General features: G+C 41.2%; 1 protein-coding gene across 2 annotated transcripts in view; it reads left to right on the top strand.

Annotated features, from left to right (window-relative positions):
• Positions 1-209: 209 nt before the first annotated feature.
• The window catches only part of SOBP (sine oculis binding protein homolog), a 111,023-nt gene continuing 84,882 nt past the window's right edge, over positions 210-26,350 (top strand). For both annotated transcript variants that reach the window (XM_059842339.1, XM_059842338.1), the window contains exons 1-4: positions 210-377; positions 9,581-9,719; positions 11,556-11,741; positions 23,843-23,994. In XM_059842339.1, the coding sequence (XP_059698322.1) occupies positions 282-377; positions 9,581-9,719; positions 11,556-11,741; positions 23,843-23,994 (573 nt within the window). In that variant the 5' untranslated portion in view covers positions 210-281. The remainder of the gene's footprint in view (positions 378-9,580; positions 9,720-11,555; positions 11,742-23,842; positions 23,995-26,350) is intronic.

The following is a 26,350-nucleotide window of genomic DNA, read 5'->3' as shown; positions in this document are numbered from 1 at the left end:
CTCCGCGCTGCCTCCCGCCCGCCCGCCCCGCCGCTCCCATGCGGGCCGGCGGCGAGGCAGAAGATGGCTGACTCGCCGGGGCACCCGCGCCCCTGCCCGCCCGCGCCCCCCGCCCGCCCGCCGCCGCCGCCGCCGCCGCCGCGCTCCCCCCGGGCCCTCCGCGGCGCCGCCTGCCACCACTGAGAGCCGCCGCCGCCGCCCCCCCGCGCCCCTCCCGGCCCCCCCAGAGCACCAGCAGCCATTTCATCTCCACCACCACCACCACCAAGTAGGCGCAAAAAATGGCAGAAATGGAGAAAGAAGGGAGACCTCCCGAAAATAAAAGGAGCAGGAAGCCGGCTCACCCGGTGAAGCGGGAGATCAACGAGGAGATGAAGGTAGGTGCCTGTGATGGGGACGGGAGCGGGGTCTCCCCCCGCACCCCTCGCCTCCGAGCATGGAGATGAAATAAGAAAGGATCTCTTGTCATTTTTTTTTTTTGTAGGATGCACTGAATGTGTCTCAACTCCGCCTCCTGGGCTGCAAACAGAGACGAATTCACAGGCTGCAAATCCTTTTCATTGACCAGCTTTATTTATTTTTTAAAAATAACTCTCTCGTTGGGCTTTTAAGCTCCTCGGGTGCCAATGATGAGCCTTTTTTTTTTTTTCCCTCTTTCTTTCTATAGCCATCCCCTCAGGTAGCTGCGAAGCCCTTAAAGTTAGGAAAGAAAGGGATCTCTTTTAAACACTGTATTTCTGTCCTTTTTTCAGTCGCCAGCTGCAACTGTGTAATTAAATTGTCAAAGTGAAACGTTGCGGTCTGAGCCGTGCATCAGTCTGGCACTTGAGCGCGGAGACCCCTTTTCTCCCCTTGCCCCTTTCGCCTCCTCCTCTGCTGCACCGCCCGGCTCCGCGGTTCGCAGCAGCTCAGAGGTGTCGCTGGAAGGTGGCTTGTCCAAAGGCTGCTTTTGATGGAAGTGTATTTACCGCGCGGAGGGCTGTCCTGCTTGATAGGAACCGGTGCCACTCCAGCTGTGCTCTGGCGGCCGCTCCAGATGTTGGGATGGCTGCGATGGCACAAACCCGCTATTTTGGAACTTCTTTTATCATTAGGTCGCTGTTCCAGGCTAGACCGGTCCTATTTTCTGCGCCTGTTTTTTATGTCTGTTCCCTGCCTGTTTGATGTCTCTAATTCCCCAAAGTTGGTAACAATGTATTGCTAGACTTTAGCTGAACTTGTTGTTAAATGCGCTGATAAAGTGACTAAAACAGCATAGTCTGGCTACGAGATAAAGCTGCTGAGATTTAATTTGAGTATGTCGTTTATTAAAAGGCTGATTATAAGTGGAAGACTGCCTGGAAAATGTCACTCGTTCACATAGTATGTATACTATATAGGCGAGTGTATAAATATGCATGATGCCTAGTGAAAATATCTTTGCTTTCCGGAACATTGATCTCCCCATATAAAATTAAACGGGAATGCGCCGTCCCCTCCCCTGTCCCCTCTTTTGCACACCACTAATTTCGGTTAGGTGCCCTTTCCTGCCCAAGGCAGGCGTTCTTGTTCTTGCTGCCTATGTAATGAGCGTGTACACGGTTCTGTGTGCACTTCAAGTGTAAATGTGGACAAGAGTAGTACTAGGGGCACGAAGAACATAGTGTGTTGGTGCATCTCTTTGGAAACAAACTGTAGTAGCTTCAAGTCCAGAGGAGCGGGATCTTTCTTTGTGAGATATGTGACACATCCTATTTTCGGAGAGGGCTCTGTGCAGCCACTGAAGAGTCACTGCTCATTGTAATCCCACATAGTTTTGAGGACTGCAGAGGTCTGTAGTACAGGGCATTGGCCCCTCAGAGCATCGCCTAATGCGATCTATATGGATTGCAGCTTTTAAGTTTCATAGGTTCTAGAATTACAAATTAGCTAATTTTAATCAAAACATGTGAAATGTTATCCTGGCTGGATATAAAGGCTGACTGTGCTGGATCCTCTGGGTTTGTTTTGTTTACTTTGGCTGCAGGCACACTCAGCGGTTTGGGAGATAGTTGTTCTTCTACAGTATAACAGATGTTTGTCTGAAAGGGTGAGGAAGAAACAAAAACAACATTGTGTGAAGGAGAAAAATTACACAATTTTAAACTAATGCTTTGGTATTAAGCACTGGCATTAACCTTCATGTAGAGAGTTTCTCTTTTTTAATCATGGCTAACTGCTTAAGGTCAAGGAACCTCAATATTTCAGCTGACTTAAAAACTAAAGGTGTGTAGAAAGGACATTTTGAACCCATGTAATTTCTTGTTGAGAGTGAGACAGCTGATGGCAGAACCTTCCATAGCCCACCTTTCAGCATAAACTATGCTATATGTGCTATTCATTTTTAGTAGGGCTGTTGGCTGCTATCATGTAAGAAGGGAAAAAGAGGGGTGAGGAAAAAGTAGTTTGAATTTTTGACTGGTTGAGAAAGTTAAAATCCTGTGGTGATCGTTTACCCTTTTTCTTTACTGATGAACTGACGTCTAGTTGTTCTTAATAAACCCGGGGAACACAATCATGTAACAAATTGGTTACAGTGTGCAAAATGTTTGCAGTGAAATGACAGAGGGAGCACAATGTGCCCTTGTGTAGGTTTGTATCTGTAATGTTCAAACAGGCTGGCTGTTTCCCTTCATCTGAACTGCTTTCATCTGGACCAGTGTAAAATAAGCTCTGGTAAGTAATCACAGCAGAGCAGAAAGAAAGGAATGTATACAGCAATAGACAGCCTAAGCTGTAAAAACTGTAACCTGAGTATCAGCAGCAGATCAGATATCAAGGCTTTAAGGTAGGGGAAATGAAAGAGATGAAGGGGAGGAAAAGACGAGAGAGGGAATGGAAAAGTCAGCTTGGAAAGTAAAGGAGAAGTAGGAGGGCCCCCTCAGGGAAATTTGGCTCAGGGGTTAGGGAATTTTATCATGGTGTACAGTGACCTACTCAGGTTTCAGCCCACGTTGGATCAGATTGCCTCCCTTTGCTAGCAAAAAGAAAAAGGACTGGTGTATATGTGATTTCTTTTTCCCCCCCTTTGGATAATAAAAAGGCCATTGGTACAAGTGTCTATTTTAAGTACAGTAAATTCAAGGCACTATGAATGAGCAATAATATTACCTCATCACAGAGACTTCCTTTGAGATTTGCTGTTTGATACCGTCAGATATTTACTCGAGAAGGATCACAACACCTAACTGCTTGCTTTAGTGTTTTCCAACAGTAGTGTCACAGCTTGGTTTTAGCATGACTGGATGGATATTCAGGTTGCTCGCTCTTTCCTTATGCCAGATATTGAGTTACGTTTTTGTTATCGCTTACCTAATGTACACGATGGTTATAACAAATTTTAATTTGATACAATGTTGTGTGCAAAAAGTACATGACTCTGCACAGTTTTCTGATATTATGTTTCAATGAAAACTATATTCACGAGAAACTGTTTTGTTACACTGTGACCTTTACAGCCACTCTTTTATATTTTCTAGTTGTTTTTTCTTTTGTCCTCCTTCTTCCTTCAGATGAGACTTTCCAGTTTTTCTTCCAGAGGTAGCATTCACCTCATGCTCTGGAGGAAAAGCAGATGCTTATTCTGAAATTCAATTTGGTGCCATTTTCACTTGCTGGTGAATAACAGAACACCTCATAGATCCAAACCTGTTGTCATCTGGGAACCCACTACTCTTTTAAGACCAAAGTATCTGTAAAAGTTAAATTGATGAAGGCACTTGTCTAGGCACGGTGGTGGATCCCCCATCCATCTCCCCTCACCCTATTTCCATTTGCCATCCTGCTGTCAGGAAGCAGTGCTTCTCAGGAGGAATAGCTAGGTGCTCTGCAATGCTGTGAGGTGAGGTTACATCCAGTACTGAATTGCACTGGAAGTTCTCTTGCACGGATGAGGCGATGTATCCATGTGTCTCTAGCAGTTGAAAGGTAAGCAATTAATTTGCGTTGTAATTTCACAGGGCTGCTCCGTGTGCCCAAGGAGTTTGCTGTCCATAAATATTCTCAAAAACTAATTTGTATCTAAAATTGGGCTTTGTTCCTGGTGCCTAGAGCTTAGGGCAGCCCCATCTGTTATCATTTAATGGTAAACTCATCAGAATATCTTTCAGTTTAGTGTTTAAATAGTCCCTATTTGGCATTTGAAAGTACTACTGTCAGAAGGAGGAAAGTGGTGAAGCAGGCGTAGCAGCCCTGCGCCTGGAGCGAGCCAGTTTGCTCAGAGCTCTCGGAAGGTTCCAAGGAAACTCCTCCCTTCTCTCCTGAAAAGCAAAATATATCTTTGGGAAAGTGGAAAAGCAGACAGACTTTATCAATTGCGTTATTTCAGGAGACCAAGGTTTTTCTGTGGAGTATGCATGGAAGTTTTGTGGGATGGCTGCAGAGGGGTTGCCTGTCTGCACAGGGAGCCTCACATGGCAGGGCACTGCAGAAGTAGTGCTTCCCCAAACAAGGTGGGTTATACAGAACCAAACGTACATGGGAGGACAAAGGAAAGTAAAGCATAATGGAATTGGCTTTCTGATAGTGTAAAGCTCTAATCACAGAATTCAGTATGGCGGCAACATAAACAAGCAAAGAATGTGAGGGCTGGGAAAAAAGATCCAAGTTTGTATAGTGCCCCTAAAAACATTTTTATTTCCTTGATGCAGTGAAAGTGAAAAGTGAATTTGTGGGGCTCTGAACTGAGTGGGTTATGCAGGCAAGGAAATGGAGTGGAGCCACTATGCTTCCTCCCAGATCTGAAATAAACATTCAACAGCAGTAAAACCTAGAAGAAAATGAGTCTGACAGACTCATGCTCCCCAGTGTTTCCTGCCTCCATGTTTGCCAGGCCTCATTCGGTGAAGCCAGGCCTTGTCCCCTGTGAATAGGGTTCACAGAGAAGGAAAGTCAAGAGATCTGAGCTGGAAAGACATGCATGGCATAGATTGAGAATGTATTAATTAGCAAAGACTTGGGGAAATGATGCGTTGTAATGTAAAAAATCAAACTGTAGGTGTATTGTTACGATGAAATGAATCCTAAAGTGGGAATAAATGTGATTATATTTTTACTGCCTAGCATATAAGTCAGACTCAGAAAGGAGGGAAACTACAGTCTAGTGAGTCAACACACTCTTCTTCATCTTTCAGGGGAATAGGGAGCAAATTCAAGTAGAAATGCCAATGAGCATGACAGTCAGTTATCCTGGCTCTTCAGGAGGGAAGGTGTTTCTGTGTAGTACAAGAGTAGAGAAATCATACAGTTAAAACACGCAAATTGCACATTGCCCCACAGTGGTGATAAGTGCTTTGGGACTTAGCAGTGGGCAAAAGCTGGATTGCCATCCTTTGGGAAGGAAGGGCTTTGGCTGTGGTGTGTGACTGGGGCCCCCGGAGCGTTTTCGGGCCGGTTTCTTTGGCAGGCATGAGCTGGTTATGCCACAGCCGTAGTGAATGCTTGGGCAGTCAGCAGCTGCAATGGTGCTCTGTCAGCTAGGGAAGAGCAGGAGGTTTGGCTCCTGTGGGATGTTAACCAACTGCCTGGGTGCACTGGCAGCTGCAGAGGGGACTGGTGTTTTGACTGTGGTCTCAAAAGCTTGTGTGCTTGGTGCATGGCGTGGCAGAATGAGCACAGAAGGATGTGGGACAGGATTTCTGTGGTTTTCTTCTCAGCTCTGATGCTGACCCGCACTGTGGGTGGCACCAGGGCTCGGTCTCTGTTTTTGCACAGGGGACTGAGCATTGCCTCCACACCTGGCTGAAGTTAGGCTCTGTGCTGTACATTTGCAATGAAATCTGTGTGTCCCTGCAGGGGGGCTCCTTTTGGGCTGAGTGGATCTAAGGGTCCCAGCTTAGCAGTGTGATTGCTGACCTGAGATTTTAATGATTATGAGTAAAGTTTTCTCTCTACACTAGTCTGTCACATCATCCCAGCCCTTTGGCACAGCTGTGGGAGTGGGGTGGCAGCCTCATCCTGCAGACACTCCACATCCTTTTGGGGAATGAGTCTGAAAGTAAGCACGGGCTACCTTAATGCCGCTGCTGTCTTGTTGCTGCCAAAGCTTTGAATTGCAGCTCCTTGCACATCTTCCATTGGTCATCCACACCTGCCTTCGCATCTCCTCCCTGGTCTTTGGCAGGTCTATGATCTTGCAATTCCTCTGGCTCCTGTCTAGCCTGCTTGATCATTGCTGTTTCTGCTTTCCTGCTTCAATATTGAGTCCACATTCTTGCTTTTCTCAAGCCTCAGTGTTACAGTTATCACCCTTCCTTTCACTAAGCCTTTGACACTTGTGTATCTTTCAGAGATGTTCTGCTCTGCATGTACAGGTTGTGTATTAATATGCTTTCTTCCTTTCCTTAGCCTCACCAAGAACTGGTCTTTGTCTCTCTTATTTTTTTCTTTTTCTTCTTTGCCCCTTCCCTACATTCACACAGAGAAAAATTACCCAATCATTTGTGTATTGACTATTGCCACCACACTGGTCTTTACAAATCCCATCTTGTTACCATGTCTTGAATCCATGTGTTTTGTGTCTGTCATTGAAATGGAAGAAGGGTAAATACATGAAAACAATGAATTAATAGTGGTCAGCTTAAGGGCAGTGGCTTCACCGTGATCTTAGCATAATTATCAGGGTGTTAGACATCTCTGCAAATGGGTGGTGTAGTCAGGAGACTGAGGGGAGGTGATGTTGTTCTTTGGATACCCATCTATGCAATAGAGTCAGTGTGGAAAAATACACTTCTCAGGTTTGACACTCAGCTTGCTGAGGATGGGGTCATGCTTTCCATTTGCTGTGAATAGAGTGTGGTGTAATGGAGCTCTGGCTGTTAGTCACTGAGAGAATGGTATTAAGGGTGACTTGCATCGTTGGAGTAGGTAACATAAATTATGAAGGAGAATGGCTTAATTGTTTTCTTCCTTTTTTTTTTTTTTTAAGTCCAAGCCACTCTTTTTGGGAAACCAGTGTAAAAAGGTGCTTACTTTTGTTATTGCTGGCATGCAACCTCATTGTACTCCCACTGAAGTTAGTAGAAAAGACCCCCTTGATTTACTATTTATAAAAGGCTCACCTCTCTATGATGAATGATTTTGAAATCCGATGTATTTTTTGTCACTATGAGTGTTCATTTTGGTGCATCACTTATCATGGATAGTTTAAATGAGATGTGAAAGGTACTTAAATTTCGTGCCATTACAAACCCAACCGTCATTTTGACTACATTTGAAAGGGACAGATGCATGTATGAATTTTCAGGAAAAAACAAACATATGTACAACCTTGCTTATGTATTCCTTGACAAGTAATTAGAAATTATTCATTGTCTGAGTTGATCAGCAGTGCAAATAAAACACAAAGCATCCACAGGAGGCAAATTTAGAGCTACTCAATTAATTTGGTTGCATGGGGTTTAAATTGGTAAGACTTTGTCTATTGGTCTCTACCTTGCTAGATTAGTCTCTAGGGCTGTGTTTCCATAGTTGAAATTTAGCAAAGCAAGGGAAGCTGGCAGATCTTGCCTTTGGGCCTCCATGGGCCCTTTCAGGTCATTTTGGGTGAGCTGCAGTGGTGAGATTTGACTCCTCAGGTCCAGGTCATTTTGTTATTTGTTTCCCCTGGGTTACAAACAGGCTTAGTGCATTGGGCCTCTTTAATGCTAAGAGAAAAGTTTTCTAAAAAGCTAAAAAAACAAAAAAAACCAAACAAAAAAACCCAATGAAAAACAACTTTTAGAAAAATTTTAAATTTTGCTAGTATTTAAAACACAACACTGCATCATTCAATTGATTTAGGTAGTTGTTAGCCACATTTGCACTGCATTGTACCCATTGAAAACTGTAGCAGTGGCATAATTCACATATTATACTTATAATGCTGAGTCTAGAAGCAGAGGTGGGATGATGGAATATTTTCCAGCAATCTTGGGCTGCACAGGACAGCCACAGAATTGTGACTTCCATCAGATGGTAAGGTGAAAATGCATAGGGGAAAAAACCAAAGGAAATGTGTGCTTTAGGAGTCTGCTCTGGGGTTTTGTTTTGGGTTTTCTTTTCCTGAAATGTGTTTGTAGCATAATTGCACAGATGATAATCTTGGAAGAGTACAAATTGCTTGTGTTTATTGCTTATAGCTGCTTTACAGTGCTCCTTGAGTGACAGGAACACCTATGTAATCTGGTGTGATGAATGAGCCAGGAGCAGCGCAGCGCTCCGAGGTTCTGGGACACAGCGCCTGCTGTAGCTTTGAATTCAAAGGCAATTATCATCTGATTAATTTTATTTATTTGTTTAAATGACTGGAGAATTGCTGTGTTCTATCATTAGACTTTCTCCCACTCAAAAATTAAGCTAGAGCAGTTACTAGACAAAATCTGGCAACCTGCAAATTTGACATTCACCATTTGTTTTGAATTGGTGTTGTATTCTCCTTATTCCTTTGCCAGAGTCCTGGGAGGCAGTGCTTATCAGAGCATTAATTTAGATGTCAAGATCTTGGAGGAATATGAAGTTTGGAATTTGTTCTAGAAGAGTGTTAATAAAAAAAAAAAAATTGAAAAAAATTGTAAAAACCAAATAGAAAGGCTCTGTGTGTGGCTTTTTTGTTTCAACTTATAGTTGTCATACTACTTTAAACTGATCTTTGCATTGCAATAATTTGTTAGCTGGTTTCCTTTGGTAGTTTCCTAAATCCATAAGCTGTGGAGCTCTGTGGCGCTATTTGGTTTCAGAAAGCTTTGTTGCCTGGCTGCAGATTTTTTAACCTACTCCACTAAATCTCCTGGCCCAGTAATGAGCATTTTCTACAGAAATATTTTTGCCTTATGACCTAGAGGACATATTTTTAATAGAAATTGAGGGCTATGACAGTCATGTTCCATACTTTACATTTCCATACAAACATAAAATGTAACCACTGAGCCACTTGGAAATTGGTTTGAAAATAAATATGGCAAAATTGAGAAAGGTTTTCTTAAACAAATATAAGAAACATTTGTATGAAAAATGATGGTAGAATGCTTTCACAGTGAAGAATCTTTAGGTGCTTTGACTATGCAAGGGCTTATAACTGGGAAAAAAAGGTCTGCTGTGATTTTATTTGATTTGGTTCATGGGCACCTCAAGGAACTGTAATTGTGTCAGTGACCTGCTCCAGCTGAAAAGACTGTAACGCAGTAAGATTGATTAACTGCTGACTGGAAAAAAAATCTTGGTTTTCTGTTATTCTCTTGCTGCAGTCTTAAATATTTTATGGCAACACAGACAAGTTTGCGTGAGGAATGTGTGTTAAAATATTTCTGACATTGAATGTCTGAGCAAAAGTCATAAATAACTCTCCTTTTCATTTTCTTTAAATTACAGACGTATGAGTCTCTGTCATAATTACATGTGCCAGTTGGAGATTTAAATGCGTTTCACTTTATGCACTTGAGTTATGAAATGAACATTAGTCTTTGAGGAGGTGGGCCAAACCTGACACTTCCTCATGTAGCACAGATATGGTTCGATTTATGCAGTCCTCCCTTCCTTCCAAATGGTTATTGATTACATAAATAAGTAGGTAATTTTTCTCTTTCAGAACTTTGCTGAAAACACTATGAATGAGCTTCTTGGCTGGTATGGTTATGATAAGGTAGAACTGAAAGATGGAGAAGATATTGAATTCAGAAACTACTCAGCAGATGGGGAAAGCCGCCAGCACATTTCTGTTCTCAAAGGTAACGAGACTTCATGTTTCTGTGCTCATGTAAAGAAGGATTAATAGCTCAACCTGTCTGATTGATTGTGAAGCATGTTCTGCTGCTTCTGTCTTGGTTGCTTTGCATAAAAAGACCTGAGAGTACCTTGTGGCACAGGGAAGCTGATAGGCTATGAAGAAAGTCACTTAACAAATTTGCTGTTGGTGTATTGATATGTTGTTATATATTGATATATATCTTCACCAATAATGTCTTTCATGTGTCAATTGAAAGCCATGTGTCTGTGGTATCAATAAACTACTCACAACTGGAGAAAGGAAGGAGTACTTTCTTAGCAGGGTGGCCTTAAGGAATCCTTTGGCTACCTATACTAAGGCTGGTTGGCCTACAACTTTTTAAAATATTGAAAGATTTTAAACTGGAATATTCACACATGTAGGAACAAGTGTGAATGTTCACAAAAAGCTTCTCATCTATGTTTGTACTATACTGTCTTCTGCACTGTGTTAGAAATTTTCCGTGGATGAAATTTATTTGAGACATGGCTGAATCTTTGGGGTTCAAAATGTAAAGGATGAGAGCCTGTTGGTTTGTTTGGTCATTCAGTTCTTGCCTTCTGACTCCTCAGTCGCAGGGAATGGATAGGGGCTTGTCATTGGGGTAAGGAGAAGAGTAGAAAATTGCTGCATCTTGACTTATCCAACAGGAGTTCCTCAAAGGTGAGGTAAAGAGAGGAGATTCCAGCAGCTTTTACCCACTTGGAGCGCTACTTTTCACTGTGTTTGTGGACAGCAGTGTCTGGGTTTTCTTTCTGATAGCCAGCAGCAGCACTGTATTCAGTGAGTGTTGCAGTGACACCAGAGAGACCAGTGCTGAGGGACAGGTGGCTAGAAAAAAGGGGAAGAAATTAGAGGTAAGGGGAAACAACCTAATTGTGTTAAAATTGAATGTTTGCAGCTTGTTGGTACTATAACAACACTGGTGATCAATATTTATTTTTCATTGAAAACGTTATGTTGTTAAGCTACCTTTGAAGAAACTTGTGCCTGTGTAGTAATGCAATTAATTTATTTCTGTTTTAATAAATATATATTTTACTAAATGATTACTGGCTCCAGTCTATGCTTGATCAAATTTGTGAAATACTTTTTTAACAGGCACATGATACAAATCATATTTTATATACCATAGATGTTGAATGCCTGTGACAGGTAGAAATTTTTGGCGTATGCAGTTTTTGGGAGGGGATAACGCATATTTCTTGTTCTGAGAGATGGGAAAAGAGGGAGTCCCATGGCTGGGAGATATTAGAGAAATTCTTAGAAATAAGAATACAGAGGTGATTTGGGATTAAAGAATTAGAATAATAGCTGTCATCACTTTATGCATGCTTTGCTGTGATTTCAATATTTTGTTCCTTTCTTTAAATTCCTTTTATTATTACTTCTCATATTATTTATAGAGAATAGGAATTCTTTTATTCTTCAGTTCATGCTCCTTGTACTGGTGAAATCACAGCAAGCCGAGTGTGATCACCATGCAAACAGTAGAAACGAAGTACAAGAATAGGATGCCATTGACTAAATCAGGCATACTAAGGCTATACATGATAAAATAATCCCATCTTTTACCTTCTGCAAAAAGAAAGTGTGAGTTTGATTTTGAAAAAAGAATGGAGCACTTCTGAAGATTACTGGAAAGTATCAATTTCTTTAAAAGGGAAAATACCTTGGATTTTTGTGCACTATTCTTGTATTAGGGTAAGTAATTTAATGAAGAGATTGGTGAAAGTATGTAGGGCTATTTAAGAAATTTATGTGTCATACTGTACAATGTGTTCTTTGTGTTTTTCAGAAAATTCTTTGCCAAAACCAAAATTACCTGAGGACAGTGTTATTTCACCGTACAATATAAACCCAAGCTACCCAGGGCTTGCCACAGGAAATGGACTATCAGACTCACCAGCAGGGTCGAAGGATCATGGGAATGTACCTATTATTGTCCCATTAATTCCACCACCTTTCATAAAGCCACCAGCAGGTAAATCCTAATGAACATGTAAAAATGGTTACTGTTATTGACAACGTTCTGAGATTACTGAATCCCAGTGTCTTAGCAAGAGGGCTGATTTCAAAATTATTAAAATCCAGTCACAGGGTACTTTAAAAATGGATGGGAGAGTGGCTTTAATCACTTTAGTATTCTTGAAAAACTCCTGCAAAAGTAATGACATCAAACTTGCATTGCTTGTGACACTCCTCATGCTGGATTATGCTCTCAGCACTTTAACAGTATTTGCTTTTAGAAAAAAAAAATTGTTCTCGTGAATAAAGCCTTTAACTAAATTAATGGAAGATTATTAAATTAAAAATAGGCTGCATGAAGGAAACAGTGAAAGAGACAAAGCCATCAAATCAGTATCATGTCTTTATATCAGGTTAACAAGCTCATACTGGGAAAACTGTCTCTTGATTCCTATTGAAATCCCTGACCGCTGTCTCTCAAGGGTTTAATATGATTTTGACTCTACCCAGGAGACTGCACTGAGACGTTTTACATTTTCATTAGATTTTTATCAGGAGTGGTTTTCTAACATGCCATTCCTCAGAGTTTGCATGAAAAATTATTTATTCCCCTCTGCATGCTGCTTACTGTAATCTGTGGAAAGAGCTCTTACAGCTACACCAGGGTGATTAATTGTTGTGTTATTGTTTACTGCTCCACATGGTGTGAAAATTGGTGAATCCAGATAGGAGCAGGCTGAGTCCTGCTTCCGTGGATGTCCCTGGGTGGTGTTGTTGTTGTTCTTGCGTGACCAAGGCATTGAGGAATATAGGGTGACATGCAACTCCTACCCAAGAACATCATCTCTCCATACACAGGGCCAAAGAGATGCCAGCAGGTGCCAGGGTGCTTCTGCAGAGGCAGAACTTCTTGTAGGATCAGGTCATATGTCACCTCTGCCCTTTGTAACATTGTCTAAAGGTAGCTGTAAAATACTGATTGATCCCAGAAAGTGTTTGCTGTTGTTGGTCATGTAATAGACTACAATTTCCCCTCCTAAATTATTGTTATGCCATTGAGTTTTATCTCTAAAGAAGTATATATAATGTGCTATGAATAATTTTCAAATATTACTCAATACGTGCTCCTTGCCAAAGACTTTCAATCTATTTTATAAGGTATTTGCTAATTAAATAGCAAATTTGCTATTTGGGCCCATTCCTGCAGCCTTTACAGAGCTAAAGATCTCAGGCCATATGGGCTGGATCCTCAGCTGTTGTTGATTTGGCCCTAAAGCTTTAATCAAGGGCTTGTGCCATCCCAAGCTATTTTCCCCTCCAATCTGAGTCACGAATGAATCCAGAATGCTGAATTTGTGGTATGTGAACACAAGGCTATAGCATGCATTGTGCAAATTGCCAGAGTTGCTGGATTTTTATGACACCAAATAAGCAGGAGGAGATTGAACTATGAAGTAGAAAAACAAATTACTGCAACAGTAGTTAAGTGGACACAAGGGAATCTTGGCCAAGTCAACTGCCTTCTGTTCTTTGCCTGTCCACCTACAACATATGATCCTGTGTTCAAATGTACCTCTAATGTTTAGAGAGAGCTTTTCGTAAGTCTTTCCCACCTTTAGGTTTTTAATTAATTCTTTAACAATGAATAATGTTGTTGTATCTGCACAGGAGATATGAATGCATAATCTCTGCCTCCTCTGACTTTATCCCATTATCGGTAATGAGCACTAGATTACCATGACTTCTGAGCAGATGAATGTATTTATCTCATCTTTGTTTTAGAGACCAAAGCTTGGGAGGATTGGAGGGGGAGGAGAATCACCCCCTTTGTGGGATTTGCAGCAAGGATGGGTAGTAATGGTTTTGTTTTATCTTAGGGTGTAGGTGCCCTAGCCATGATCACCCTGAAGAGCCTGGCAAGAAGCAACTGGTAGGAAAGGGAGTACAAAGGCTCCAGGAGAGCCAGTGTGCAAGGCAGTGGTCTTGGCACTGCACTTTGACACCGTTTTGTGGGCACTACATCAAAGCAGAAAACTTCAGAGTGATACAAGGCCAGACAAGAGTAACTCTGGGGATGTTTTCTTGGAGTCCCTCGCAAGCATAGGGGGTATGACTTTGGCAGCAGCACAAAGGTGCTTCTTTGAGTTGAGCAGGCAAATGATTAGACTCACATTGTTAATTAATAAGGTGAAGGTTGACATTTTCAGCATGGGGGACAGCCAGGCTATGACTGACCTGCCACAAAAGCATTTATCCATGTTTGAGTGGATAAATGAAGTAAGGGGACAGGAGGGAGAGACAGAAAGAGGCCAAGAGCAAGTTTCAAGGTTAAAATGCTGGGCAGAAAAAGGGATCTTTGCAGCATGTTTGGTGTGGACACACAGAGGGCCAAGCTATATTACAGGCCAGAGAGAACATCAGGTAGTGATGCACTGTAGTGACTGGGAGGCTAAGAATTAGGATGTGTCCAGAGTTTGTGAATGGTGAGAAAAGCTTTTAGATATTGTACAGTAGAAAAATCTACAAGACTTCACTACAGCTCAAAAGGGAGTGCCCACGGGTGAAAATGATACCTAAATCATGAACCTGAAGGACGGGAAAAATGGTGCAGTCCATCCTTATTGAGCGAATAATGTGGAGTGAGCACTCAGGGAGAAATTATTAAGACTTTAATTCTTGCTGTATTGATCTTGAGCAGAAGGGTCAGCATGAGTAAAGAGGTGTCAGAGAGACAGGCTGAGGTATTCATTTGGGCAGGAGTGTAATGGTCTGAAGAGGATAAGCACATCCATTGAATTATTAGTTGAATAGTTTTGCTGATAAGATTCAATACAGGTAAGAGGAAGGGAGAGCAGAGCATGGGGGATGCTCACAAACCTCAAGAGAAACAAGAAGGATACTCTGCAAAGTGCACTGACATAGCAATTGCAGAGGTAGAAAAGATACAGTCAGGAAACCAAGGGAAGCAGGATTTCTAGGAAGGCAAATACGATTCTTTGTCAGAAACAGCTATCACTTTGAAAAAAAGGAGGAAGGAGTGCTGATCCTAAGCTGTCTAGGAAGCTGTCATTGAAGATTTCAGCAGACTAGGTTTTCCTTGAGCATGCTGGAAAGCTTTGAACAAGTGTCCTGCTAGCATTCATATTTTGTATGACCAGGCTAAAAGCTTGAAGAGTTAACAAAATTACCTTTTTTTCCCCTCGTGCCTATTTTGCAGTAAAGTGGTTTTTGTTTTGGTGGTCTATTTTTCTTTTCTGTTTGGGTTTTTTTTTAAATTTGAAAACCAAATAATTTTGAGCAGTCTGACTAAAATTTTATCTTCAAGCTGTTCAGATTTCTGTTTTAATCAAATGAAATGTTAGGTCCCAATTTGCTTGTATGATTCTGGAAAGCATTAGGGTGCTACTAACCAAATAGAAACAGCTCCAATAAAGGCACGCTCTCCTTGCTGTCCCTCATAATTAAACCCAAAGAAGGTTACATGGGCCCTGTGTGGTGCACTGAGTATCTACAGACTCAGGTTATGGTGTGTTAGTGGGGGATGCTAAATCCAGTCACGGGAAGCCTCCACCAGGAGAATGCAAGTTACTCAGATGTGGAGGCTATCTGCGAGAGCACTCCCCTGATCTGCAGCACCAGGCACATAGACCACACTGGAACAGTGCCCAAATCAAACATCACTTTGTAAGTCAGCGTCAGCCATCCAACCTGCATCTAGAAGCATATGAGTAGTCAATGCAGCCTTCAGAGAGCTGCTGTAGGAGTCTCCTTGTGGCTAGTAAGAGTCCATCTTGCCCAGCTGGTTGGCAACTACGTTTAGACCTGGCTGCCGATTCTGAGTGATCTTCAGGGTTAGTCTTGAGTACAACCTATTGCAACAAAGTGATCCTAAGATTAATTCTGCTTGCTGTTAGAAGGTTCTTATTTCCTGCACAGCAATGTAAAGAAGGCTGTTGGGTTTTTTTTTTTTTCAATTTGCTTGTTTGTTTGGTTGGGTTTTTTCCCATTTTAAAAATCCCATAGAAATAGCGAGGAACAGAAATGCAATAGCCTGGGATGACCCAGAACTATAAATCTCACCCCAGTTGTGTGGGGTATATGGCCTTAGTATGTAGTGTGCAAACCTTCTGTTATTCTGCAGCCTTTAATGACAGAGTAAATTGGAGAGAGCACTTAGGGTGACTCTGCCCTTTTGCTCAGGCAAGCCCGGACAACTCTTGTTAGCTGGGATGAAGGAAGGCTGAAATCAAGAATAGTCAAAGAAGAATGCAAAAAATTCTTTCAATGCGGGTGAGAACAAGCTGCCTCCTTCCCCTGGCACCTGCTGGAGGCTATGGTGTCTCAGTTTTCCCATTTCTTTGCGTGCTCTTTGATTTGTTTTATCTCGTGATCCCCATGGCAATGCCTTGGTGGGGGGTACAGCTGCTGGTTGGTCTGTCCTTTGAGCATGATGGTCGACAAAATCCTTCCCTTTCCTGCTTCCTTCTGTGTACAAGTGATGCACAGAGTGTGCTGGCTGCTCTGAGCATCCCAAACAAGCTTCCTGCGATGCTGTGCTGCGAGAGGAGGTCACTGCCAAGGGACACAGGAGAAGGGGAGGCAGAAAGCATGATGTCATGCAGTGGACTGAGCTTTCCACGGGGGAAAAAGGTACAAGGGGGAAATAATGCTCTCCCCCAAGGTTTTTGCAAGATACTGAGTACATTTGGAGAAGGAAAAGGGATGTAGATCCCACAACCCACAGATGAGTGTCTCAACATAATATTAGTTTCTGAATTATGGCTGGAGTTGTACCAGAAGTTATCAGAAACTTGTGAAGGTGAAGGAGGACTAGGCTGGAGGAATGGTATCTGATGAGGCAAAATGTCTTAAAGGAGAAGCATTTCCTGAGCTGACTTGTAAAATCAGCCTGTGACCTAGGCTGGCAAAGAAATATCAGATTCAAATACTAAAGTAAGTATTTAGTTATTTTATAGAAAGAAATCAGTAATTTTCTGTGTTATGGTTTAGCATTGCTTTAGAATTAAAATTTATAGGAGATTTTGTAAATACAAGTGCAGATGAGTAACTTTGTGCAACATATGGGAATAAGCAGAGTTCCTGCCCTACAAACATTCTGGAACAGCCTGCTGTAACATCTCTCAATATTTAAATTGCATTGGAAGAATTTGGAAGCATAAATGATGTTTTAAATGATATTTAGCAGGCTACTAAAAATGAATTGCAAGATCATCTGTCAAAATTCACTGACTAATTGGATCTATGACTACAGTAGCAAGAAGTTTGATTCTAGGCAAAACTGAGTAGCAGTTTTCCTTAAGTAAAGACCACATTATCAGATCTAGTTAGGTCTGTATATGGAGGAGACTTCCATTTTACTGTGCTCTGGATCCCTCTTCAGTATTCTTCTGTGCTCTGTGCTCATTTTAATGTGCTCTGGATCCCTCTTCAGAAGATATCTGAAGGTTGCTGAACAGCGTTACAATTTCTCTGACTGTAGGTTTTTCCCTCTGGTAAAGACCACTGCAACAAATCCTCTAGTCACTACTCTTCAAATTATTTCTCTTGTTTTCAGTTTGAAACATCATCAAATTTCCAATGATTGTAGGGTTATTACTGCCTGGGTTTTTAAATGCCAGTGGTTGCCAGGATGCCTGCCCTATCTAGCCCGCTGTTGATGTCTTTTGCTCTCTGTGGAGGGCCAAGTGTTTCCTTTGTGCTAAAAAGAAAATTATAAAGTCCATGTATGCACCTTAATAGCATGTATTCAAGTATACAGGGAGTTCCCTCTCTGTTAGCTGAAATAGGTGCTTTTTTTGTTTGCATGTTTAAAACCTGCCTAAATGCCAGCTTTTGTGTTGTGAATTCAGTCCCTTCTGAACTATGCATAAGAACGTGCCTCAGCTCATGCATAGAAAACATAGGCAGGCCGTGGTTCCCCAAAATGACTTTTCAAAAGGGGCTGGGACATTTTGCTTTATTGGCAGAGTAGTGAACTTGAAGAGACTGGTCCTTAAAAGGAAATGCATTGTAGAGGCTCTGATATTTCCATAGCAATGGCTGCAGCAAGCTTTCTATTGTCAGGCCAATATTTTAATCTTCCTCTGGTAGTGACTTTTTTAAGGTGCTTTTTGTACCCTAAGTTTGTCACATGCCCCATCTGCTTAGGGGATCAGTGCTTAAGGTGATATCACAAGGGGATCTGCAGCAATGTCTCAGGAGTTTTGTTGCTTCACCTTTTTTAGTTTGAGATTAATTTGGTAAAGCATTTCAGGTGTAAGAAAATTGACTGTAATGGTGCTTCTTTCTGCCTTGCTTGGGATCAACAACTTAGGAACTACTTGGGGATGAAAAATCTGAAGACATGCTACTTGGTTTTCTTCAATGGCGATCTGGGATTTCAGGAGCAGCAGGAGAGTAACTTGGAATTATCCAATTCTGAAATCCTGGCAGGTCCCAGTGGAAACAGTGAGCCCTTACTGTTATTGCTGCAGATGCTCAAGTCAAGTTAAGATCTTAAGTCTTTTAAAAGGAAGTCTTGCAGCTTTTCATTAGAAAGTAATAGTGAAAGCAGTTAAAATATTTAAAGTTATATATACGCCAGTGGATTGAGTGCAGTTCCCAGCTCAAAGTAAATGGGCTATTATAGCTCCCTATCCAAAAAACCTAAGATCCAAGCTGCCTGCGTGAGGGGGTAGGATGCAGCAAAGAGAAGAAGAGAGGAAAGTAGTAGTGCAGAAACATGGCTTCTGATAGTGTGATGGAAAGAAACTCATGCCAGAGATGAGTTGGTTGGCTGGAAGACATGGAGGAGGGATGGGATTCCAAAATATTTTTTTTAGCAGATCATGGATACAACCACAGTCAAGGTACAGGTTTCACAGAGGCTCACTCAGTCCGGGTGCCATACTTGAGATCTCAATCCCAAGCACTCCATCCTCCTGGTCTTCCTTCTGCATAGCAGTACTGTGGTTGGGCACCTTTGGGAGAGATGGTATTTTCTTGCCAGAAGAGTTGACTATCTCCTACTGAATTTCTTGCAAGGAAATATGGAAAATAAGGTTTTGAAGTACCTGCTGTTGAATCATCATAATATGCAGGATCAGAGCTGTAGCTGCATTTAGTTTCACCCAACTTTTTGAAGCTGGAGTTAAAATTGAAATTACATCTCAGTTCAAAACAGTATTAGTGGAGTGTTGCAACCTAAAACTTAGTAAACTGATCTGGCTTTAACTCCAGAATTGTAGGGATTTTAGGAACATTGCACTAAACACCACAGATCATGCTGGTTTGCTTAGATAAAGGGACAGAGCTGTTCATGATGGATTTACTGCATTGTACTCATTGCATTCCTTCACTTCCCCCCACCCGTTTAAATTATGGCTCCATATAAGATCGATTAGTGTAAACTGCTGCTCATTGGGTTTAAGAGGAACAATTTTCTGCAGCTCCTTCACATGGGTTTGAAAGGAAAAAAATTCCAAACATTCTGCTTAATTAAGATCTAAAGAGGCGGTGCAAACTTTTGATGATTAATTGAAGCATGCTTTAGACTGATGCATATTTAGTTATTATAATGTGATAATTTTATCTTGTTATACAAACTACTCCCTTTGGGAACATGATTTAACACTGCAAACACTCCGTGTTTATTGCATTGTTCATTATGAAGAATACACAGGATAAAAACCACAAGGAGATGTAACTGAACAGTATCTGTGTGGTGGGTGCAGGGAGTACTCCTTCCACCTGTAATGACACAACCCAGAGGCAGAAAATCACAATATTGTAACTCCCACAATATCTCTCCCTGTGAAGAGCTGAGAACTCAGGAAAGTAGAGGCTGGAAATTCAGATCTTGTGCAGTGTGTAGAAAGAATTTATCTTTCTATTACCTGGCCTAATTAGAGAGGACAGCAATATGTATGTTCTGCTGAAAGCCCTCCTGTTACAATTCAGTTTGTCAGTCCCATCTCCTCTTTGTCTCACCTGTAAGAGTGCCCATGCTACCTGTCATAAGTGTGACAAATTTGAGAGCGTGCTGAACATTTTGCAAAAGCAGGTCCTAAAGTTGCAGGCCCAGATGGAGGGGAAAAAAAAAAAAAGCAGTTATTAAGTATTTTCTTTCACTTCAATATTATCTGTGCCAGGACTTGCAAATGATATTTTTGTAATTTACAAACGTGTCAGCATAGCTATATGTGTCCTAAAAGTGATGGTAAATGATCTTCATCAGAAGAGCTGCTCCAGTGGGAGCTCACATGATGGATGTAGGCATGGTGTCAGGATGAGCTCATGTTACTTTAAGCAGATATGCTAAGCTAGACTACCAGCAAAAGATTGACTATGAACAAAGGAGACCGTTGCCAGTGTAGTAAACTGGGATAATTATTGTGGAGAAGCTTTCTTAGTGCAGTTCTAATCAGGAAAAGATTAGAATAAAGATTGAAGACAGATAACCAGTCTTAAACTACTGGATTTGAAAATTTCCTACTTCCCTGTGATCTCCTAGCAGCAAGTTCTTCTAGCTGAGTGCTCTAGGAACAGGGATTTGATACATTTTCCTGAAAGCAGGGCAGGAATCTGGTAAAGTGATTTTCAAAGAATTTGGCCTTGAAAAACAAAGGTCTGTGAAAAAGTGAGAGGAATTTTATCTTGAATGGAATGCAAGATATGAATTTCTGGATTCAGATTATTCCAGCTTGTGTTTAGCAGATGACAGCACTTAAATCCCGAGACTCTGTCTTTTCTTATTTCACACAGTCTTAATGTCTTGAGGCTATGTTATTGCTTCTCACTGCTGGTAGAAATACATGAAGGAGTACTTTCTGCCAGTGTTGCAGTCCTGAATTTTGGTCACTAAGCTTAATACACTGTAACAAAACATGTCTATTAGTTCTTTTCACAAGGTCTGCTCAGATCTTTACCACAACTGGTGTGAAGAAGGAAAGCACACAGTCATGTTTGGACCTTTATTATTGTCCCCAGCTGTCACCCACACCCATAGGGCACAGCTCTGTACTCTCCCAGGTACCAAGCATGGCTTCCTTTCTCTGCTTTTCTTAGCATCACTTGTAGCTGAAAGAGAGGATTTGTCTTTAGACCAAGTTTTCCTCCTGCTGGGCTGGACCCGACTGATGGTCCATAGACATGTGATCATGGATGTTTTCTATTTCACTTGATGAACTGCATTACAAAAAGTTCCAGTTGCATCAAAAATGGTCTTGGGCAAATGTACACTTGAGGGAGCAAAGATGACTTGAAAAGTGATGTATTAGTGTCCTGTCCCAGGAAGTGTGTACTCTGAACCCTCTTCTGAAATACTGCTATTTCCTGGCTGCTTCACATGGCCATACTCAGTTAATTCTTCTGTAGCATTGTTCCTGAGTCTATTAAATTGAAGAGGCATCTAGTTCTTCTATTGCTCTTACCATGAAATGAAAGGGATTATATTGTTTGATGACTGTTGTGGGAAAGCAGTAGAATAGAGAAATAATTTGTGTTCTTTTTGTATATCTAGATTATTTCCTTCCCTTTCCCCCTTCCTTCTTTCAAAATGATGACCATTTTGACTAATATTGGTGATGCCTCCTGATATCACATATCACTTCCTGGAAGTGCATACAATGGCTGGAAGTAGTAGTTTGTAGACCATTCTCTGCTATTTTTTTGACCATCAGAACCATGGACTACAAGTGAAGCTGTGCTGCTTCAAAGGATTCTTTGTGAGGTGGTAGTGAAGCTCTGATGGACGGGATGTGGCAAGACAACAACCTGACACAAAAGGTCCCTCTCCTCTCCTCCCCTCCCCTTCCCTTGCCAGGATGTATCTTATAGGGTCTTTGGTAGAGGGAGGTGCAGAGAAGTGAATAACATGGCTTTTCCATGTAAACAGCTGCTGCTGGTAGCCTGTGTAATTAGAAATAAACAATTGTGTGACTCTTTCTCATCATCTATGGGAGACTTCATGTTCATGTGAATTAGTGAACAGGAATTGACAGCTGAGGTGTTCCCCCTATCAAATCACTCATGAAAGCCCCTGAGAATCCCAGTAGTGCGTCTGTGTTTCCCCTTAAAAACTGTGCCCCAGACAAGCTAACCTGCTTCAAAAAGAGCTATTTCAGCACCTACTTTGCCAGTGAACTCTCTTTCAGCTCTGTAATGTTCTTTTTTCATTTATGAGAGTTCCTCTCATCAGAAATGAAGGCTATTAGAAAGGTATCACTAGTAGATCTTCTCTTTTCCAGAGATAAAATGCTTCTTATCAGTAGGTGAATATATGTTACTGTTATCTGAAACAGGAGTCTGCTGTCTGGTTCCTTTGATTCAGAGGATCTTCTGTTGTCCTGGTACATTCAAAGGGGCAGGTTCAGTCTGTAAGGAATTGGTTTATTACGGAGCAAAAGTAGCTGAATCAGGGTGCCTTTGTAAAAGATAAGTGGTTCAAATGGCTCAGGACAAGAATGGGGGGAAGAGCTCTAGGTCTGTGCTGGAGTAGTTGGCACCCTGGACAAGACCAGTCTGCAGAGAAAGTGGCATACAAAAATCACCACGCAGCACCCTGTGTGCCTGGCTGATGTTACAGCCAGCTCAGGGCAGGCTTTTTCACCCTAGAGATGGCTAGTGATAATTTTGGCCAAATTGTTTTCATTTCCCTTCGTGTTCATTATATGAAGGTGCTTATAATACTGGCAAATCCCACTCTAAAGGGTAAGTGATGCAATACATTAAACACAAATCTGTGCTATAACTTGGTCTTAAATGTAGGTTTAAAGGTAGACAGTCTGATTAAAACTAAAAGGTCATTATTTTACATTGTAGAATTTTATTTGTAGCTGTAAATCATAACACAATTTGTGGAAGGAAAAAAGTTATTAAAGTGGCAGTATTTATTTCAATAAGGTGAGTAAAACGCAGCACGTAGTTCTGAGTTATGATAGTCAGGGAAAAGAGCCAAATCACTCTGCTAAAAATTAGTTTGCCAATAATTTTACAGAACGATGACAGCGTAGCTTCAAAAACAAATCCTTTATAGGGAAATAGGATGGCTGCATGACAGAATCTCTAAGCTATGAATTCTCTACAGCTCATGGACCAGGAACGGCTTTAACAATTAGTCTCCAGGGATATTTTTTCCCAGAAGTTAGACAATGGCTGCTGTCTGTAACTGAAAGGTCATTCAGTATCACAAACTGGACATAAGAACTGAAGAATTCTGAGTTTTAAGTCAGAAAGATTCCTGCTAACTTCTTGACTTGATCTGTTTAGTAGGCTTAACTATTCACTGCTGTTGTCTGTGAACCTGAGGTGGGAATGATGACTACAAAAGGATATTGCAAAAGGATATTTACATTAGTAAATAAGCTCTGTGGTATTTTTACATGGCAGAAGGCACACATGCCACATTTGTAACGCATGTTAGAGAAGAGCTTGAAAGAGGCTTGCGAACTCTGCCCGAATTAAAATTTGACCAATGAGCATAATTACTGAAAAGTAACCTGGCAGATTTTGCCACAGTGTGGCAACTTCTGCCTTGTTTAAGTCTATGTTTCTTTCACAAAAGCTCCCTGTTTTGTATGCTAGTCATTTCAAAATAATACAGAAAAGGGGTGTTTTATGTTCCTTCTTATTTAGAAGAGGGCTCGTGTTAGAGACCTGCCTTGGTGCAGCACCTTCTGGCTGTGTTTTATCACCAGCTTGCTGAGCAGAGCATCTCAGGGACTCACTACAGCAGACTGTAAGTAACAAGAGCAAAACAGCAATACCCACTGAACCTTCAGTCTTGGTTACTCATTTAATAAAAAGTTGTGCGCTCTTAAGCGTGCTAAAAAGTTCTCGAGATTTCCAGACATTTTCAGCAGTGCACAATTTTTGAAGCTAATCATCTTTTCCAGCTATTTTGAAAGCTTTGCCAGGCTGCTGAGTCTGGCTGGCACAGGTCACTGGCTGCCTGAGGGTGAAGCTGGTGATCCCAGGCAGGCACAGTTCTGCTCTCTGACAGTGAGGGAGTTAGCAATAAGATGAGCTGGTGCTGCTTGTATCTAAGAGTAAGTGTGCAGATGTCTGAGGAAGGTGTTTGCATCTCATGTAAACATTGTTCTTATATTTTTGTTGTAGAAGATGATGTGTCAAATGTACAAATAATGTGTGCCTGGTGCCAGAAAGTTGGAATCAAGCGCTATTCCCTGAGTATGGGAAGTGAAGTGAAATGCTTCTGCAGCGAGAAGTGCTTTGCAGCTTGCCGAAGAGCATATTTCAAGAGAAACAAGGTAAGAGAAATAAGGAAAGATGTAACCTACATAGACATGGCTTTAATCAGGCCCAGCCTGAGTCTCATTTAGCATCTAATAGAAACTCTTTTCTTTTTTTTTTCTCTGTTTCACCTAGACCCACCACTTTCCATCTGTATTGTCTGTTGGACTGTCAGCCCTTTACTAACCTTCTTTCTTTCAGTTTCTCTCAGCTTGATACTTGGGATTTTTGTGAGGGTCAGGAAATTTAAATACTAATGACATAAGACTCCAAATTTGGCCTTAGAGTCTCAGGATACTTCCTACACATACACAACTAAGAGGAAGTATCAGAGAAATAGAGAGGGTTGTGTAGGACAGTGCCACCAAGTCCCATGGCATTGGGATCATGGCCAGTGGGTAAATGCTTTTAGGGCCTAAGGCTCAGTCCCATCATAACACTGGACATCTTTTCACTGCTGCTAGTGAGCTGTAGTTTCATTCTTTAAAACTATATAATTTTTAATAACTTATCATTGCTACAAAATTCAGACACTATTCAGTTTTTGGGTTGGGGTAAGCAATGTTAGAACATCTAGAGTAACGTGAATGCCCCTCCTACTCAATTTAAATTTAACTCCATCTAAAATTAGAAGCAATCCTAATATTGAATGTCTACAAAAATTGCTGTAATCACTGAAGCACAGTGCCTGAAAATGCCCTCTAGGTTACTTCAGCAGCTGTTTTTCTGCAGCAGAATTTGTAACATGTCATTTAAAGAAAAATAGAGAAGAAACCCCTCAAATTTGTAGTTGTTAAAAAAATAATGTGTCCTTTTGGTGCTCAATAGTGTGAGCCTCTGTGTAAATTTCTCGTCTTAGAAATGTTTATCATTCATAAAACTCTTTACATTTTGGCTTCCTAAATGATGCCATTTACCCTCATGCTTCAGGACATTCCAAGCCTGTCAAATTCAAACTGACTTCAGATCTCTAAATCTGGTCTTTTACATTTGTCATAATAACAAATAAGCACATATGGGTTCTAGACTCAAGATGCAATGTTATAGCAAATTAACCTCCTTTATAAATTTGGGTCACATCATCCTGCCAAGAAAAAAAAAAAGCCTGAAGAATTAGGTTTCAAAAATCAGTAGAGTGGAATTTTAGTGGCAGTCTTGGAGAATTAAGCTCATAGTGTCTACTGGAGCAGACAGGCAAGTAAAAGTCACATGAGTATTCTGTAAAGAGTGTTGTTTACATTCATTTTATCTAGAAGAAGTGTAGAGGAGGGAAATATGTGCTCCTTAGATGCTCCTCATTTGAAAATAAATGGACACGGATGCATGTGCACATGTGCATTTCTATCACATGCAGTTCTGTGTGCCTTGCAGTGTGCAGGGCACAGTCCAGACACTCTGGGCTGACAGGATGCAGATCTCTGTCAGCTGATGCTCCTGTGACTTCCAGTCACAAATTTATGTGGATAAGATACTTCCTAGTAATGGAGGCATTGTCAGTGATCCTGGTTAGGTGCTCCTGTGTGACCAGAACTGATGAGTACCAGATAATTTTGGAAACCTTGGAGAGGCAGATGAAAGGACTTGGTGGATTCTTTCTTGCCTACAGCTTAGATCCTGAACTAAGAGGTCTCCACTAAATGAAAATAAATGCACGTTAACAAAATGCATAGGTGTACTTCGACCTTCTAGTAACCCATTAGTAGTAGAATTCAGTAATAGTTTATGACCATGAATTCAATCAGTGAGACAGTATATATGGAAAAATTCCCTTTTACCTGACTTACTATTTATTATCCTTATGCTTTATTGGAAGCTTCCTTGTCCTTGTATTATGACAAAGGATGAATTAGAGCTTCACATTGTCCTTGGTTCCCTTTCCTATACCTCTGTTAACTTCTTCTGGAAGATGCCAAATATTTCCATCCAGAAAGCTCTCTGTATTCATTATTTTGTATGTGTGTATATACAGACAGACACACACATATAAAAAATATACACATATACGTATACACATATACATATATAAACACAATAGATGTTCCTAATATTTTCATATACCAGCATATCCCAGTGAAATGTCCTATTATTCACTAAAGAGGTTTCAAACTAACAAAATGCCGTGTGGGAGGACTTGGCAAAACATGGTGAGAAAACATTATCATGTTGATTGGCTCTGCTTCAAAGCTAAGCCAGTGAGTTAAATTTTCTTTTTCTTTGGACCTGTGAAATCTGGAATGTCACAGGATTTGACTGAGCAGAGGAAATCTGTAGCTGCCCCTTGCAAGTATTTATGGCATTAGATAATCTGGGGACAGAATATTTAGGAAGTGCTGTTGTTAAATGAAGACAAGCACAGTAGAATTCTGCAGACCC

This window comes from Haemorhous mexicanus, chromosome 3 (genome assembly GCF_027477595.1).
Source record: "Haemorhous mexicanus isolate bHaeMex1 chromosome 3, bHaeMex1.pri, whole genome shotgun sequence".
Taxonomy (NCBI): domain Eukaryota; kingdom Metazoa; phylum Chordata; class Aves; order Passeriformes; family Fringillidae; genus Haemorhous; species Haemorhous mexicanus.
The sequence above is the reverse complement of the archived record's forward strand: the minus strand, read 5'-3'. Positions and strand labels throughout refer to the sequence as shown.